The sequence below is a fragment of the Phaseolus vulgaris genome, chromosome 1 (assembly GCF_051622355.1).
Source record: "Phaseolus vulgaris cultivar YP4 chromosome 1, ASM5162235v1, whole genome shotgun sequence".
NCBI lineage: Eukaryota > Viridiplantae > Streptophyta > Magnoliopsida > Fabales > Fabaceae > Phaseolus > Phaseolus vulgaris.
This window is the reverse complement of record NC_143498.1, coordinates 22371626-22392087: the sequence shown is the minus strand read 5'-3', so window position 1 is coordinate 22392087 and position 20462 is coordinate 22371626. Positions and strand designations below refer to the sequence as shown.

General features: G+C 34.6%; 1 protein-coding gene across 2 annotated transcripts in view; it reads right to left on the bottom strand.

The window, feature by feature from the left end:
* Positions 1-12466: 12466 nt before the first annotated feature.
* Positions 12467-20462, bottom strand: part of LOC137813718 (ankyrin) — a 35597-nt gene continuing 27601 nt past the window's right edge. For both annotated transcript variants that reach the window (XM_090301012.1, XM_068616124.1), the window contains exons 2-4: positions 16395-16670; positions 14604-14741; positions 12467-14163 (exon numbers count right to left, since the gene is read on the bottom strand). In XM_090301012.1, the coding sequence (XP_090157138.1) occupies positions 12616-14163; positions 14604-14741; positions 16395-16583 (1875 nt within the window). In that variant the 5' untranslated portion in view covers positions 16584-16670 and the 3' untranslated portion in view covers positions 12467-12615. The remainder of the gene's footprint in view (positions 14164-14603; positions 14742-16394; positions 16671-20462) is intronic.

The window sequence follows — 20462 nt, the reverse complement described above, 5'->3', positions numbered from 1 at the left end:
ACAAGAGAAGCTCTTGAAAGGTCACCTTCTAACTCCTTCTATTCTAGCACCTAAAGGAGTGTGAAGAGACAACTTTCTAGATTTTTCCTAAAACTAGCGCCTAAAGTGCTATACAATGGAGGTGTCTTTAAGGTTTCCCTCTTTAGCACATCCTAAAGCTATTCTATATTATTTACAAATTTATACAAAAGAAACTATAAAGAGAGATATTAATTGGAGCCCATTCTTGAATGCTTGTAGTCTTCTTTTTGGCTTTAGGTTTGGTCTTCTCTTTATTTAATTCTTCTTTAATTTTTTAGAAGACTAGAAGGAAGAACCTTAAATGCTTGGGTGGATGGCCTCTTCCTTCATTAGTGAAATCCTCTCTTACTTGATCTCCATCAATATTCCAGCCACAACCAAGATTTTAAATGTGTCATATCGTTCCTCCTCATCAACCTTACCATTTCTAAACATCATTGCATTCCTATACTCCAGATTAATATGCTAACCACATTTCCAGACCTGATTTTCTTTGTGTTAAAGTGTAACAGCTGAAACTCCACATCATCCTTGAAAGCTTGTAACGCTTCAGATCATGTCATTCCAAGCAAACTCGAACCTTATGGAGCAACAAGAGATATTCCTAAAAGTGCTAATGTGAAGTTACCTTGCAATGATACTCTTATTTTCTAATTCATTACGAATATCACACTTAGTTGTAATAACTTTACAAGTTTTAATTTTCACTCAACAACACTTAGAAAAAAAATTCCATCTAACTCTTAAAACTCTAAAATATCCAGGTTATGGAAATGGATTGCAAAACTAAAAGTCACGAAATCGATAATAATTTTTATGGAAAGCGGGAGAAGCTTATGATTATTCTCATAACATATGCCATGAGGATAAGCAAAAAAATAATTGTATTAGATAATAAAATATATTATTAGATAATTTAATTTTATCTTTAATAAGGTTGTAATAACTATTTGTTGTAAAAAAAACTAACACCTCGATTGAACTGTTAAAATTATTAATTATAACTGGTGTATGTTTTTTTTATAATTTTGTAAATATTTGGTGGATTTATATTTTTAAGTTATATTCTTAAAATTGTTAAATGTGATTTATATATGTTTTATTTCTAATTCTAAAAAGTAAGTTGGTTATTTACATTGTTTTTAATAGATAATTTCGTGGTAGCATATAGAAAAAATAATATTTTGGTAAGTTAGTAAGGTGGCAAATTGTTTATGCACCTCCATAGTTTCTTCCAACACTTCAATACTTTCAAAATTATCGAAATTGTCCATTCTGAATTTGTATTCCGAATACTAAATTTTGTATTCCAAATTGTAGAATTTGGAATACAAAATTTGCATTCAGAATTATACAATTTGGAATGCAAATTTGAATTTGGATTTTCTTCATCTTTAAGTAATGTTTAGTCTTCAAGCCCATTTCTTGGGCCTCTTGGGATCTTCAAAGTTAGAGATTTGTCAGAGATTCACTCCAAGCTAAGTCCAACACTGACATTTCTTAACCATAAAGCAAATTAGTCTTCAAGGCCCTTCTGGCGAAATTGGACTTTTTTTCATGGTTCAGGATGCTCTACGCTTAACACTTCAGAAATGGCTAAACCATTTCTTCTTTGGCTTTCAATTGTTTTGGCTTCAATTCACTTAGCATATGTGGAAGTCCTCAGCGTTTTGAGTGTCTTTCATGAGGCTTGTTCTCCGTACTCAATCCAATGAGTCATTCTTTATGCGCTGGGCGGATTAACTCTTTTTTCTTCATCCTTGTTTGTTTGTTTTTCTATTTTACCATTTCTACAAGATTTTTATGCAAATTGCTTCTTTTCTTCTCTGTCTTTAGGTGCAGCTAGAGTTAGAGAGCTTTCGACATGCTTTATACTAGTTTTTACATATTTTCCACACTAGTTATATGCCTATTAATCTATGAATTTTGCTACTATTTGAAACTTATCAATGACTCTTCCTTCTTTTGGAACATGCTTCTCATGCCTTCTTCACTTTTGTTTGATTTTAATGCTCATGTCAACCAAAAATTATGAGACACAAATTGGGCTTCATAGGTTTCTTCCTTACATTTTTTCTTCCTAATGATAATATTGTTGAAATAAAAATGGCTACTTTAATTCAAAAGGGGGTGAATTGAACCTTGAAAGATTTTCGCAAAACCTTTATTTCTTGATGTAACAGTGTAAATTGAATTGGTTGTTCAACAAAAACAACAAATTCAAGTCAACAACAGAGAAGATGTTAAAAGTTAAAAATCGATTATTTCTGAAAAATAAATAATTTTAGTTATGTTCAAAAATATCACAAAGAAAATTCACTTTAAGTTCAACAACTACAAAAAAAAAAGCAATTGTTTCATATTTGTGCAAAATTATATCATCTTGTTTAAGAATTTAAACAAATTATTATAGAAAACATGTGGTTTCAGTATTGGCAGAAAGCAGTAGACAAAAGTACAACATACTCTTTTTTTTAAAACAATTTATACAAATTTTATCAATAAGTGATAAAGAAAATGTTAACTAGTCTTTTTCAAAAAATTAATTGGTTCAAAATACAAAAACAATATATATGTAACAAATTAAACTTCACAAAGATAAAAAAAAAAAGTCACAAGTATTTTTATACTAGTTCACACTTTTCAAGAGTTACTGCTTCACACCAAAGTGGTTTTTTCTAAAACAAGTGATCCTTTACGAAGAACACACAAGAAAGCAGTTCTTGAACCCTACAAGATTCGATTATACCCATGTAACACCCTGTTACAGTTTACAGCATCCAATAAACGCTATCTTGCACAATAATACAATGTAAATAATTAAAAACAAGTATAAAGAAACAAAAACACCTGATACAAAAAACAAAAAACACAACCATGTTCTAGTTTTCCAAAAACAAAATGATGATCCAAAACCTCTAAGAAAATCTGAAAATATCTTTGAAAAAGTTGTAAAAATTGTTCTAAACACACTTCAAAAACTTTTTTCTTGGATCCATCATCTTATTGAGAAAAAGATATATCACATATACAAGACAAACTAAAATAAAGACTACCTAAACTTCATTAAACTTCATCAAACACAACTTGGACCCTTGATCTCCAACAAATTCCCCCTATTTGATGAATACAAGCAACCCAACAAACTTAAACAATCTTCATATCTTGATCTTTTGTCATGCACAATGGAAGCAATGATTAATATAGCCAAACAACAGGGAAACCTTTTCATCCTGGAGACAATTTCTCATGCAGCAACATATCGATACCTATGCGTCTTATTGTGCTTTTTCCTTTTTCCCTTGGTTTTCATGAAACAGAAATAGGACAGAGAAATAAACAAAATTTCTAGTTGAATAAGTATATCAGTCCATTAAGATAGCAATAAATAGATAAATAAAAAAGTAAAAGCAGGAATAATAGTCCTACAAGAGTAACAAATAATGTTCAAGGTGCACAACACCATACAACTCAAAAAAGAATTAGAGTTTAAAATTTGTTAAGCATATAGAGAAATTAACAAACTAAAATAAGGATAAAATAAATTATGAATCATGATGATAAAGCTCTGCAAGTTGCTCCTGGACTATCTCAATCTGATTATCAAGGTGTTGAAACCTTGATTCGGTCATCTCAAAATACTCCCTCTGTTGGCAGAAATGGAATTCATCTTATACACCATAAGTCTTTCAAAGCAGGATAGAGGTTCACCATGTTCAATATGTGGCACATAGAAACCAATGCGTTAATTTCTGACCCTTAAACATTCTCACCATCATTGCTTGACCCTCGAACATAAGTAGCTTCTCCATTCTTGGTGATCCACACATTGTTAACCTTTTGAAACCCCATTTTTGTCAAGGTAGGACAGTCCACCTCACTTCCAACCTTAATGGTTTCAGTTAACTCATCCTACAAATCAACTTCAAAATGCTCTATAAATTTTGAAACCTCAACAACAAAAGGAAACCTATAGTCAACAAGTCTTTTGGACTTAATTATATGTTCCTTCATCACAAAATATCCAATTTACCTTAATCTTATTGACCAAATAGTACATCAGTATGAGATCCTCCTCAATCAGCATAACATGATTGCTCCCCCTAGGAGTCAGCTGTCATGCCACAACATAGGCTAGGAACCTTTTTGTCACCTTGAGATGTCCCACATGAAAACAACCAATAGAAATATTTTGATCCTTCAAGCAAGAGCGGTAGAACAACATCTTGTTGAACTCATTGATCTCCATAGTGTTTCCTTTTCCAACCTTCACCCTATTATACTTGAGATCAATCACAAATTTCCAAACAACTGGTGTGATCGGCATATTCACACCTTTGACACTGGTCTGCAAATTCTTTCCATCAAAAGAGAGGTTAGTGTAAAACACTTTAAAAATATCAAGATAAATATCGTATGTCAACTGCATAAATGGTTGTAGTTTCTTATGCTTAAGAAGACTCATTGCTTCATTAAGTTTTTGTTCTTTCAGCCATGAGAACAGCAACACTTTGGGAATGTTGATTTGCTTTCTGCTCATCTCATGGAGAAAGAGTGTCATTGCTTCAAAATTTCCAACAAACCAAGTCTCTAGATGACCTGATCGTGAACTAGAGGATCATCTTCTTGACCTCTTTTTCTTTTGAGGAGAGGTTTTTTATTTTTATTATATACAAGCTTGAAAAAGAAATGACAAAGAACTATGTTATGAAGGATGTGAGCATATATGTTGTGCAATTAGGTGATTTAAAGAAGAAAGAGCATTTATTGTAGAAGACATCATTTAATCATTTTTAATTGCAACGTTCCAACTAGTTTCATGGGAAAATGAGATTTTAACTAGTGTAGTTAAATTAAGTGATTTCCTTGAAATTGAAACAAATTAAAAAGATGAAAAAAAGATTTAGTCAACATCAAATCCCAAAAACTTGTAGTGAGTCAAAAACATAAGCTTGCTTCTTGCAAGTAAACTAAAGTCAAGAAGGTGAAAAGTGCCACTAGTACTTTTCCTAATAAAGTGAGTCTTCCCTCTCACAAAAGCTTCCAAATATATCTTATAAGTACAACAGTTCATAAAATGTATTTTATACCATAGACCTAATACTGAAGATTCACTCATTAGATAAACTAATTTATAAGAAGTCTCTAACTACACATATTTATTAAGAAAAACAAATACAAGGCTAAAAAGAAGCATAGATTCACTCATTAAATAAACTAATGTATAAAAAGTCTCATACTACAAATATTTTATAAAAAAAACAAATACAAGGCTTAAAAAAGCACAAAACTAAATTCAAATTATTAGAAATTAAAAAGTCTGAAATTTCAAAATATGTTGTTGATATGAACTCATCAAGTTTTTTTTATTTTTATTTTTATAAAAAACTTTCATGTTAGGCATCATCATGCTACTTGACATCTCAGTTAGGCTGACACCTTAACTAACAACAATCATTTGCCATCACACAAAAAAATTATTATTAAAAATAAATACAAAAATATGGGGGACTAGACCAAAACTCATATGTTAACAAAAATGATACATAGGTAGACTATACCTATTAATAAAGAATTCTAAGAACAGACTAGATGGAAGCCTATTATACCAATGAAAGGATTTTCTATGAATAAATCCTAAATTAGCCAACTTATCAGCACACACATTCCTTTCACGAAAAATATGAGTAACCCTAAACCTGATTTTTCCATAGTAATTAAGACAAGTATTCCATCGATTACGAAGCATCCAAGGAACATTTGTCCTAGCAGAAAATGCAACTCAAACCAAGGCAAAGTCACATTCTAGCCAGACATTAGTAAGTCCCAACTTTTGAGCTTCCTCCAAAGCATATATAACTCCATAAAATTCAGCAACCAATGCAGTCTGAACGTCAAGAAACGCAAAGAAAGCTCCAATAAACTCCCCCATACTCCCACGGAAAATACCTCCACAAGTGGCAAAACCTGGATAACCCCTAGCAGCCCCATTAGTGTTAATTTTAACCCAATCTGGTGAAGGAAACTTCCATCTAATAGGAAGAGGACGAAGAACTTTACCAATACGAGTATTAATACCAAAATACTTAATCACAATGAAATCCATCATATCATTCTTCATTGAAACTTTAGACGACTTTCCCACCAGACAAGTTAAATCTTTAATAACTGAAATAACCTTAGAAACCTCAATCTTATCCTGAAAACAAACATAATTCCCCATACGTCATAGCATCAAAATAGAAAAAGTTATCACAACAAACTTAATCAATTTAACCAAAGGACTACCATCACTCTTAATAAAAGAAGAAGATCATCCTTATTAGAGAAATGAGAAGTAGGAAAAATCTGTCGAACCCAACTCCAAATATACAAAGCATTAGGGCATTCAAAAAATAAATGATGAATAGATTCCTCATATTTTTCACAAAGTGTACACATAGAACAAATATGGAGACCTTTATTTTGAATATGCTGATTTGTACGAAACTGCCCATGAAAAAATTTCCAAAGGACAAGAGTTTTGGAAGGTGGGATATCTGAAGACCAAATAAATTTACCCCAACCACAGGGAACTCCTAGTTCCAAGAAAAAAGTCCTAGCCGATTTAAGAGTGAACCGACCAGACACATCTAGAACTTAGTTAGGAACATTCTGATCTGCCCTAACCAGTATATGAATAAAAAGATGAGGCATCTGCTGTAAAGACAACGGAATATTCCAATCACGACTTGTCAAAAACTGAGAAACTGTATCCGGAATGCTAATACCATCAGATAAACTTGCAATATGTGCTAAAGGAGTAGTAGAACACCATTTATCATTCCAGAAATTAATAAAAGAACCTGTACAAACAGTCCAAGAAGTATAATCAATTATAGTAGAATAAAACTGCTTAATTCCAGGCCAAAAATATGAGGATCTATAAGCCATTTTAAACTCGTATTTTGATTTAAGAACCCTGGCTTTCAAGAGAAAAGACCAAGACATGTTGCTATAAGCAAAGTTCCAAGCAAGCTTAAGAAGATATGCATTATTTTCATGGTGAGGGTTAATAATCTTCAAACCTCCATTCTCAAGGGGAGAACAAATCGTAGCCCAATTAACAGTAGTTATGCCTTTCTTCAGAATATCTCCAGTCCATATAAAATTTTGACACCACTGCTCAACTTGCTTAAGAAGAGAAATAGGCCATTTATACAAATTAAAGCTATATGCTAGAATTCCCTTAATCACCGTATTGACCAACTGAATCTGACCCATCATGCTAAGAGATTTACATTTCCAAGATGCTAGCTTTAATTTGACTTTATCCCCCAAGGGTTGCAGAAAACGACTCTTTGGAGCACCAACAAAGATAGGCACTCCTAAATAATTGAAAGGCAAACAATCATGGCTACGAGAAAGAATACGTTGAATTTTGGTGACAAATCTTGCAGAAATATCCATGGTGAAAAAACTACTCTTAGAATTGTTACATATTGACCCGAGAAATCACCATATGTTTTAAGAAAAGTACTCAGATTTCTAAGAGACTTATTATCCGTCCTACAGAAAACAAAAATGTCATCAACATACAAAACATGGGAGGGAGTGAGAAAACCTTGCGGACCAGCCATATGTAAAATCTTCTTATCATTCACAAGCTTAGAAAGACCTCTACTGAGATCTTCCTCTACAAGATAGAAAAGTAGAGGAGACAAAGGATCACTTTGTCTAACCCCTCTACTACAAGGAAAAAAACCCACCAGACTGCCATTTATTCTGATTGCATAGCAGACCGGACAATAGTACTAATCCAACCGACAAACGAGGGGTGAAAACCAAAGCGTGTCAAAACTAATAATAAAAACTTCCTACTCAGAGTATCAAAGGCTTTATGAATATCAACTTTGTATGCCACATTACCTCCTCAAACCATTTTAGAGAGCATGTTAATAGCCTCTGAAGCAATACCAATACAATCCTGAATTTGTCTCCCCTGCACAAACCCATACTGATTAGGAGAAGTTATTCTGGCAACCATAAGCGCAAGTCGATCTTCCAAAATCTTGGAAATAATCTTAAACTTAAAATTAGCAATGGCTATTGGCCTATAATCTTTGATGGATTTAGCACCCTGGAACTTAGGAATAAGAGATACCATATTACTATTCATTCCAGGGAGAACCCAGCTTTGCTTAAAAAACTGTTGAACAGCATTGCAAACATTTGTCCCAATAATCTCCCAACAAGAATGATAGAAAATACCACTAAAACCATCAAGACTAGGAGCACTATTACCATTAAGGTTAAAAACAACATTCTTGATTTCCAAAAAATCAGGACATTTCATCAACATCATATTCTCCTCAGAGGAAACCAGATTAGGAACATAAGTACCAATAAAATCTTCCATATTACCTGTATCCTGAGCATGAGAAATAGACTCAGCATAAAGAGTTTTATAAAAGTCCAAAATATGTTCCTCAATGATTTTAGGATCCTCAATAACCACATTATCCCACCAGAATTATTTTGCCTTTTAACCACAGCATGGAAAAAAGAAGTATTTCTATCCCCATCTTTAAAGCAAAGCATCTTAGCTCTTTCTTTCCAAAACAAATATTGACAATGAAGAGCATGATCAAGCTCCTCATTAGTTATCTTTTCTTGACAAAGAAGCCCATCAATATCAGACATACTAGCAGTCTCTAAATTTTGTTGAATACCAAGGAGGAGGCCCTGCTTAAGAATAATTGCATTGTGAACATTACCAAAAGAGTTTTTATTCCAATCACGAAGCTCAATTTTCAACATTTTTAACTTATGTTGCAAAATAAACATAGGACACCCAACAACCTTATTATTCCAAGATTCATGAATAAGCTTCAGACATGAACTGTCCTGAAGCCACATAGAAAAGAAACGAAAATTGCTAACCTTCTTCAAAGAATTATTGACAAAACTAGCAAGAATAGGGGAATGATCAGAACAATTCCTAACAAGAACCTGATAAGAACATGAATCCCATTCATCCATACATACTTCATTACATAAAGCCCTATCCAGTCTTCTATGAATTTTATGCAACCCTCTTCTTCCATTACACCAAGTATAACCAGATCCAGTAAAAGGCCTACAAGCAAGATCATTAGTATTAATCCAATCAAGGAAATCATTACAAGAAACCTGATTAGGAGCCACCCCCCTTTATATTCATCCGTCGATAGCACAACATTAAAATCTCCCAAAATACACCAAGTCCCTATGAAGGAACCAAGATCCCTCCACAAAAACCGTCTAGTCAAGTATGTGTTAGCACCATAAACTTCTATAAAGCTAAAACATTTATCATGCAGATGGAAAGATACATAAATAAACTGGTCATTTACCAAGAAATTTTAGGCTAGATTAGGGACCGACAAACACCAAAGCTTTGCAGACTTATTAACAATAGGAGACGTAGCCACCAAATGCATATTAACATATTTGAAAAGGACTTCAAAAGCATCAGTGTACGACACCATTGGTTCAGCAAGAAAAACCATAAAGGGTTTATGTAGTTTAAGTAAAGTAAGCAACATCTCCACAGTTTTGTGGTTTTCCAATCCTCTAACATTCCAGAAAAAAAGAAGAGACTTTCATTGCGACGTTATGGTGAGAACTATCTTAGCAGTTTTTCTAGCTTTACCAGTCCCCTTAGGTGGTCTCCCGAGTTTTCTTTTAGTACGAACTATCTCCTCCCCAGTATCACTGGCATCCTCCTCCATCTCATTAGGATCAATCCAAAATTTTGATCCAATATGATTTTCAACAGTGATATGGTCATAATTAAATTCAACAATGGCAGTAGACGTACTAATATAAGGATCACCTCCCACATCTGTAGTTTCCAAACCCTCGAGAGAGGAAAATTGATTTTGTAGGACTAATGAAGGGGATGGTACAATCATAATTGCAGACATGTGATGACCATTCATATGAGTAGTGAATGGTGTTGTAGAAACTACAGGTGAAGTAGTTCTCTGAAGAGATGGATCCCCCACAGGAGGTGAAACCTCCACATGAAGATCCCCAATAGGAGCATGAGACTCTGAGCCCTTTCCTTGCATAACAACAGGTAGCATTCCTTGTTCTGGAAAATCCAAAGTATGAGTGGATAACCCTTTCCTGGATTTATGATCTGAAGCATCCTCAAGAGGAGGCATATCAGCAAAATCATCCTCCAGTCCTCGTGGTTTGTCAAAAGCAAGGTGACCCAAGGGTGACCCTGCATTAGCCTCAACAGGAACAACAAAGTTTGAATTATCTGTGGGGCCTTCCACGAGGTTCGGTTGCGGATCTTTCTTCCGATATTCTTGACGTTGTTTAGGAACCACAATCTTCCCCTTATCCGGTTCATCAGAAACTATCTTCTGAGAAGATTTTTTTTGAAGCTTAGGAACACGACCTTGATCATGTATGACCCCACACTGAGCAAGCTCATGCCCTATCATCTTACAATGAGAGAAAAAATGAGGTAACCATTCATATTCCACACCCACCACAAAACTGTAGTTGAACGTTCAACCAAGAGGTGATCGGGAATAGGGGACAACATATCAATATCCATCAACACTCTAGCAAACATACCCCTCTTTTTTCTCATAGTATTCTCATCCAAAGACAAAAGAGTATCAAGACCTTTGATGATTGAAAAAATCGCCCTTGATCTCTAATACTCCAAAGGCAACCTATATAGTCGAACCCAGGCCTGAGTTTTGGTACTTTTCATAGTAGCTGAAACAAAGTCTTTTGTCCAGGCAAACAGTCTCAAGAAACCCGGAGATAACTTCAAGGAACCCATCTTGAGGGCCCATCGCATGTCTTCTAAGGAAGCGAACTCAAACTCATAGAAACCCTTCCCGTGAGGAATTGCTTTCCACGGTCCAAGAGCCTTCCACCGGCTGTAATTTTTTTAGTTAAATCAAGTGTGTAAGGGGTTTATCTCCCTTAGAAAGAATAACTCGACCATTAAGATGGGTCTTGCAATCCTCAAGTCCAGCCAAAATATGCCTCAACTATTCGGACCACAATCATGTCTCCCTTAATACAAGGAGTGGGTAATTCGGACAAAGGAATATCACATGTAATTCCCAAAGCCTGAGCAAAAGTTTTCCTTTGGCCAGGCTTATCATATACCGTCTTCGCAAGAGATATTTCACAATCCTTCAAACAAGTCAATGGGATAAGGAAACCCTTAGAACCCTCCGTCATTCCAAAAGTCACTACTCACCACACCACCCGTGTACAACTGTACCACCACAACACCAAATCTTGAGTATACCACAAATTTTGATAAAAGTCTTGACTTTACCACAAATTTTAATAAAAATCTTGACTTTACCACAAACTTTTATAAAAATCTTGACTTTACCAAAAATTAGAAGTGGCTACATGAAAAAGGTGGGATACTTTTTGTGTACAATAGAAGTTCCAAGAAGAAACACCTTTATAAAGAAAAATATTTAAGAAAAGAAACCTTGTATGCAAACGTAGACAGTCATCGCGCTACCACCAGCGTCTTGGCAGACTATCGCACCGCCGCCGACCAGCATCCACAACCCCTACACCACCACCAAGTTGGAGAATGAACAGTTACTCACACAAACCCTAGCCACACCAAATCTCTTCAAAAGAGAGAGAACAAAGCAAAAATCTTCAAAGGTTCAAATTGAGACCCCAATAATGTTATTATTTTCAAAAGGCATGAGTTTTTCTTGGGTGAACCTTTGAACATATGAAGTTTTAGTTATAAAGTGAATCAAAACTAAGTACGTGTTTAGATTTAATAAAAACACTTAAAAGAAAAAAAAAAGATATAATAACTTTTTTTCTATAAATTAAAATGCTTATAAATATTTTCTATAAATATCTAATTTGGTTAGTAAATGATGATCTACTTATTGTAAATATGAACTTGTTCCTTGAAAAATTATCTACTTACATATAATTGTTGTATGGATATTTCATCCATAAAAAAATTATGTTCAATATAAAAAGTCTTATATGCAAGTAGATGATTTTTTTTAATCATCCATTTATATAAAGTTTTAATAAGGGACTCGTAAAACAATCCACTTATCTTTCCTAGACCAATTTTATTATTTACTCAAACTGGTTTTATAAAAAAAAAAAAAAAAAAACGTGTTAGTTTTTCTAAAAGTTTTCATTTTCTGGTGTTCTTCTCTGTAAATCTTTATCAAAAAACAAAACCAAAAGTGGAATAAGACATTTTGCTATCAATGTGAGAGTAACCATATATTGATAATCTTATTTAATCATATAACTAAATGGTAAAATCATTTAACTGATGAATTATTCATTTATATTATTATATTATTCATTTATTTATTATACTATTATAATTGTTAAGAGTGAGTATTATTTGGTTTTTGTGAAAATGAAGTGCTTGCCATGGAACTAGACGCAACTGGGCTTCCTTTAAAAAAAGAGGATGTACAAGCGTTGAGATCAAAATCTTTACAATAAAAAGCAGCTAAAGTGGTCATGAAGTACTACTCCAAAACACCTCTACATCCTACCATATGGACACTAAATACTCTCCTCTACTTACACTGATTTCTGCTTGTGAAGATTAGCCTCTTTGGTTACAAGTTTAATACCCCTCACCCAAAGCTCAGCGCCTTCTAACCCTCCATCACATACAAAATGCACTTCCCTGTTCTTGTCAGTAAGGATCCTAAACATTCCAGCTTCATCTGCATCACCTTTCTTGTACCTATTTCTACGTAATGTTGAGCTTCCTCCTAACTCTGCCTCACAGCAAATCACATTTCTCCGGCTTGATTTTCCCCAACACAGCACACCACCAGATCCCAACATCCGCATTTGTTTCCCATGGGGAGAACCCTTCCCACTTTTGGTATGCTTCAGAACACAGGAACCACCTAATACCAATTTACGAGCAAGTTCATCGAGTATAACATCCTCTGCATCGTTTTTACCTCCTGCGAATTTCCTTGCTATAGAAAGTGCAGTTTCCCCTCGAGCATTTTTAGCATTACAATGAGCACCACATGAGATTAGAAGCTCGCAAATGGACGCATGGCCTTCCCTTGCTGATAGCATGAGTGGACTAAAGTGCTCCCCATCGGGGGCATTGACATCATAACCTTTGCTGGTGAGCAATATGACGGCATCCAAGTCACCGCGACGAGCTGCGCGATGTAATGCGTAGAATCCAGAAGCATTGATATTGCCCTTTTCAAGCTCATATTCAAGCATGACCTTTTCGATTAGATCACAATTCTGATTCATTTCAGATAGGGCTATTGCTGTTTCACCAGATTTATTGCACAATTTCACATCAGATCCAGCATATACCAGCAATCGAAAAGAATCTACGTCCCCCTTTGAAGCAGCGTGCATAACTGCAGAGAAACCACTATCATCTTGATAGTCAAGATCAAATTCTCCAGATTCAACTACAATTTTCAATGCTTCAGTATCTCCAGCTTGAGCTACAAATATTAAAGGTGAGAAAGTGGAAGTATTGCTCGATTTAGGTATCTTGCTGCTTTTGATTGTATCCAACACTGCTTGTTGAAAACCAAGTGACCACTTGTTTGACTCGGCGATTGAACTTGCAGATTGACCAGCAATATTCACCAAGCCAAAATCAGCACCAGCCCTTGTTAGTACTTTGAGACACTCATCTTGCTTATATTTTGCACAGATCATCAAAGCTGTGTCACCAGAGTCTGTTCTGGAGCTCAAATCACAACCAAAATCAATAAGACATTGAATAGCTGTGGGTAAGCCTAGACGGGACGCCATGTGTATAGGAAGGAACTGAGTCTTGCTGGTTGTTTTAACAGGGGATTCGACATCTGCACCACATTCTAAGAGCACCTTAACAGCCTCAACATTGCCACAGAGTATGGCATGGTGTAGAAGGGTTCTTCCACAATGAGGTTCGGAGGAAACATGCTGCAGGAGCTTCCGTAGTATAGAACCACTTCTTTCAAAATACTCAACTGCACACCAGGTGATTCCATAAGGTTCTCCTAGGCCAGCACCCACACGAAGCTCCTCACCAGAGGAAGTGTCCCATGACCATGCTCCAAGTCTCACTTTGAGGTCTATCCTAGCACCATTCTGTATTGTAAGAATCCTAGTGAGGCTCATTTCATTAACAATAAAATCTTGAAAGTGAAAAGAAAAGTCCAATTATGTCACGATCACCAGGATAAACCAATCAAATACTAAAAAGTTTAACCATAACAACCTTATTTACTTTGAAAGAGGCTGCTACCTTTGCACGAGTTATGAACATAATCTACAGTGTTAACAAATGAGGTATGTCGTGCCATAAAGTCACATGGCTTCTTAATTCATATACATTCATGGAAATTATTTTGGATAAAATGTAAGTTAATAGAAAGTAACAGACAATAGTTCTTCACAAAAGGCAAATCTCAGAAACAAGGGAATATTGATTGCAACAAGAAGTAGGACTTAGCATATATATGAATATTCTCACGCACCAAACCAAATTGTAGCAATAACCAAAGTTTTTAAAGGGGCAATATGATTACCTGCAGTAGCAAATCAACTACAGGGACCTGTCTATGAATTACAGCTGCAACGAGCGCTGTACAATCCACATTTGTGTGCAGAGAAGGCTTAAGTGACTGTAAAAGTACCCGGTCTGTTGCACTCACATCCACACCACACTGCCATTGGAAAAGAAAAGAAAAATCCCAAGTTTAGCATATTCATAAACTACAAGTAAAAAATACAAGTAAAAAATTGAGTATAAACATAAGTCTAATAAGACTCCCTTGAGACTAGCAGCTAAGTGCTAAGATGACACTTGATCCGGAATATTCAGTGGGAATCAAGTAAGATGAACTCCAGGAAGAAAATTCATACTAGAAGTTTCGTCTTTCCAAAGGAAAAGACAAGTGAAAAATGTTTAACGAAGTTTTAAGAAAAACTAACAAACATGACATGAAAATTTTCTTAATGTAGAGAGAGCAGGAGAGAGAAACATTATCAGATTGTAGCAAATAACATCCAAATTATGTACTAGTTCCATGGACTACCGGATACAGGTTTCATATTTTCAAAAAAATTAGTGTACAGGTAAACATAATATTTTTATAAACATATAAATATATATTTACATATATACTTCTATACTCTCTTTTGTAACCACTTTCTCTGTCTACACAAAATTCACCTCTAACTTTAATTAATTTTTTCTTTTAAACTCAATTAACTACTCATGATAAAAAGATTACTCGCAATAATATTATTAAAAATAAAAATAAAAAATTTATTGTTATAATATTTTTATGTACACATTTTTTATTAATATAAATTTTAATAATACTTTATTTAATAATTATTATAATACTTTTTTCATTATCATAAGAAAACAAGTTGGACACATGGAGAGCACAATATAAATATGATTAAGTGTTCTAAATGATAAAAGCATAAAGAAACATAATTTAAATTTAAATTACATTCTTTAACATAATAAAAGAATATCTCATGATAAAAAAAAAGTAGAATATATATATATATATTAACAAAAAGTATTATACATATTTTTTAACAAAAAGTATTATATATATTTTTTAACAAAAAGTATTATAAGACCTAAACATAACTATAATGTGAGGCTCTACGACTTAAACATGAATATGATCTCACACTTTTAACAATTTCAATCTCCATTTCTTTTTGTTAGTTAAGATAAAAAATAATAACTTCAATTCAACTCAATCTCATTCATCTTTTATAACATCCCAAATATTTTGTACTCTCTTCATCACTTAATGGGAGGACAATTATTTGTGCGTATAAGAACTAAATCTTGAACTTTTTAAGATTAAGGCTACTCTCTGAATAGAAAGAATAAATGAACATGTATTCTAATTTTCACAAATTGGTCAAGTTTTTCTCTACCACTTTCAAACTTTTATTTATAGATTTGGGTGTCCAACCCGTTTCCAAAGAAGTACTCATGCATATGTACTCAATTAAGTATTAGATTCCTTTTGTAAAATATTTTTGTTATGTATCCCAAGTACCCGGTGAGTCTAGGATACTGATACATACTCGATACAGATATGGAATGACTTGGGAGTACCATGCTTAAGAGTTTACCAGCAATCATACTTGACAACTAATGTCCTTGATAAAAGTCAAGGACCTTTCAGTTTAAGAGAACCTCATGGCTGGGGCTACAAATGTAGCTCCACATGTCCTATCTCAATGCTTTGTATAGTACCTGATCAAATTATTGCAAATGCTATATAGGACTAAGCTATATCTATATTCTCTAAAACTATGTTGCAGCAGAGTATAGCGCGCACCTTTATGAGCGTCTCAACCACGTCTACAAAACCCCTGCAGCTTGCGGTCACAAGAGCATGTATAGCAACCTGAGGGCGGATCAAATCAGAGCTCATAAGCAATTCTACACACCCTGCGTGGCCATGGAAACTTGCCTCTATAAGAGCTTCTTCACATGCTGGTTGCGATGCCCCTGCTTTAAGTATCATCTCAAGAATTTTACAGTGACCTTCCCTCACCGCTGCAGTAGTTGCAAAGCCTCTGAAGAGTTTCTGATTTACATCAGCTCCCACACTCTGTCATTGAAGAAAAACAAATCAACCTTTTCGTGTATGTTTGATTATATAATTGTTTAAATTTCAAAAAATTATAAAAATGAATTATTTCTTTGATAATATAATCCTCGACAACTCTACAAATATTTCTTTCAACACTTCTATTCAATGGGTAGGAAAATAATATCAGGAATTTCAAACACAACTCCAACAGTATTGTCATGTGCAATTTAGAATTAATGACTCAGTAAGATGGAAAGATGTCACTAGATCCAAAATGGAATTTTATGCACCCAAAAAGATTTGTAAGAATACAGTTTGTATTCAACCTTTAGCAAACTAGTAGAAAATGCTTAATCTTGTAAACGTCGAAAGCCGCAACCCCTCTCTAATGAGAGAAACTTGTAGTCTATTGATCATAAAGACATTTTTCTTTTGTTTTAAGCCAAGAATACTCGTGTTAAAGCAAGAGTAGCTTGTTGTTGAAATATACTCGGGATTTTTAGCTAGGAGTGGCTAAGTGTCAAAGAATACTTTACGAGTTAACCAGGAGTGGCTACGTTCTGAAATAATACTTGTATGGGGTTAGCCAAGAGTGGCTATGATCTGAAAGAATACTCATTTGTACTTCACGGTAGTAGTCTGCCTAGTGGAACTTGACTACTTGGTCAAGAACTAGACATAGTCCGCGGTATCACACAAACTAGTATAAAAATATTGAGTAATCTTTCCTCCTCTAATTTGTTACATTGCATGTTATTTTTTATGTGTTAATTAAAGGAGAGCATCTGCGAAAAAGAATTTCAAAAACTCACTAACAGATCGTCTATCATATAAACCATCATCTGACTACCTTGTATCAGACAATACTTTATGCAAAAGTTTTAAATATATTTTGAAACACAATTCAACCTTCCCTTCTTGTGTTTCTCCTGTATTCCACACTCAATTATGTGGGTTTCTAGGTCTTACGGGCTACTGTGAATAGTTTGTTCGTCATTATGCATCCACGGTTGCTCCCTTAACGCAACTTTTGCAAAAAGATGTGTTTCATTGAACTTTTGAAGCTTTCGTTGCCTTAAAAGTAGCCATTACTCAAGCTTCAGTCCTTGCCTCCCAGATTTTACGAAACCTTTTATTATAGAAATATACAGTTTGGGGTTGGGGATTAGAGCGATCCTCAGCCAATTTGGTCATGCGATTGCTTTTTTCTCTCAAAAATTATCTACACATGCAAGCTCAATCTACATAAGCTCGTGAGCTTTATGCTATCGTAGAGGTTGTGGCTAAGTTTTGCCATTACTTGTTGGGTCACTCATTTATCATTCAATCAAATCAGCAAAGCCTTAAGCACCTTACTGACCAAGTTGTGCAAACCCCAAACCAACAAGCATAGTTTCCAAAACTAATAGATTATCGTTGCACCATTGAATATCATTTAGGTACGACTAATCATGTAGCGAATTCCCTTTCTCGCTCTTGTTATCTGGCCTTCTCAATGCCTCGGTCTTCATTTGTAGATGTCATTATTTCCCAAGTGAAAGATATATTAAATCTTTTGTTCAGAGTTGTTCCATTTGTCAGCATGCTAAAACGTTTCAACTGCTTAGTTCTTTGCTTATTCCTACTGCCATTTGAGAAGATGTTGCAATGGACTTCCTTATCGTTCTTCCCCTTGCACATCGCTTCTCTGATATTATGGCGGTTGTTGAGCGCCTTTCTAAGTTTGCTCATTTTACTCCATTGAAGGCTAATTATAGAAGTATGATAGTTTTGAAGCTTTTGTGCATACGATGGTCAAGTTGCAAGGTATTCCTAAAGTGACCGTGATCGTGTTTTTACTAGCTCTTTTTGGCAGCACTTGTTCTCAGGGCACTTCTTTGCAGATGTATTCAACTTATCACCCCTAAAGTGATGGTGAATCTGAGGTGCTTGATAGATGTCTTGAGATGTATCTTCAATGTTTTGTTCAAGACTCTCCAAAGCTTTGGGTTCAGTTCTTACACATGACTCCCTTCAAAATTGTGTATGTTCATGATCCACCCTCTATTATTTCATATTCATGACCTACCGACACTCCTTTGGATGTAGCAGAACATCTTCTTCGTCATGATTCCATCCTAGCTTAACTAAGCATCCACCTTTCTCAGGCCAAGCACACATGAAGCACCTTACATATTGCAATTGCACAAAAGTGGATTGCGTCAATGATTAGGTTTTTGTTAAGTTACAACAATATTATCAGCACTTTGTTCATCTTAAGAAGAATGGGAACTTGGGATGTGTTATTTTGGTCCTTTTCGCATTGTTCAGCACATTGGCATTGTTGCTTATAAGCTTTTGTTACCTAATGATGCATGCATTCATCCTATGTTCCATGTTTCACTCTTAAAGAGGTGTATTGGTTCTCTTTGCCTCAGTATGTTCCCTTTCCATGTTGGATTCTAACAACCATTCAATGATCACTCCTCTTTCCATCTTGGATGAAAGTAAGGTGGAACTTTGTGACTCTTTGGAAGTTCAAGTCCTTATACAATGGACTGGTTCTGATCAACATACTTAGGAATCTTTTTTTAGGAGGTCTATCCTGCATTTGACCTTGGGGACAAGGTCACTCTTGATGGGGAAGGTAATGTCATGCAATTCAGAATTAGTGACTCGGTAAGATGGAAAAATGTCATTAGATCCGAATGATAAGGAAAATGAGGTAAAGAATGCAGCCTATTTTGCTAAGGAAGAGTAATCATATCAAAAGGAAATCGTTAATGTAGACAGCATCTTCCACTCCTTGTCCCTCTTCTCTTTCTAAGAACTTCTCTTTCCCTTTGTTAGACTTCTTTGTTCCGTCAAGTCAGAATATTGATTGTATTGCTACTGCACTTGTCTTAATACAATCCTCGTCTGCCGTTAAATTTTGTAAGTTCATTACAAGTGTCTTCTATACACTTTTTGTAGTAACTGACTAATCCTATTTTGAATTATTAGCTCAAAAGATTAAATCTACACAGAAACATAAACGAAGAACAAAAGATAATGCGACACAGCTTGTCAACTCAGAGTGGAAAAGAAGATAAATGTGAACAAAATCAATCAAATGAAAAAAAAGGGAAGGCAACAAAAAATATTTTCTATTTGTGGGCTTCAAGAAGGAGGGAAGTATCATACGTAAATTGCAATTTCACACAAGGGTGCAAGACAAGTTTTCTACCCAAAAAAATTTGAAAATAAATATGTCCTCGTCTAACACTCTCAATTTGCTATGTCGTCATAATTAGATGGAAAATATTTTATAAAAAAAAAAGTTATATCGTCATAATTAGATGGAAAATATTTTATAAAAAAAGTAGGGGATCGTCAATATTTTGTAACAGTAAATTTTTCTTAACCACGGAAAAATGATTGACCGAGTGAGATATTTTTCTCCGGATGAAATTGAAACGTGTTACTTCATCTCAAGCTTAAAATGTTTCGAAAGCCTCCTTTGGATCGCTATATTCATATTTGCATTGTCGTTTCAGAAACCCCAAAACTCTTAATCGTTTTGAAACTCAGGTATTTCCCTGTCTCTCTCTAGATTTAGAAAGAATGAAAAGGGGAAAATGATAGAAATAGATGTGTATACAGCGACAACGACGGAGAAAAGTGAAGTGGGGACCAACCACGAAATTTCGTCAACATAAGGGCGAAAGGGTTTCAAAATTCAAAATCAACGTCACTTTATTAATACTACTTTTTCTTCTCCCCCGAGATGAAATTCATTATCGTTTTAAAAAACCAAAAGATGAACAGCGTCAGGACCAGTTACCTATTTTT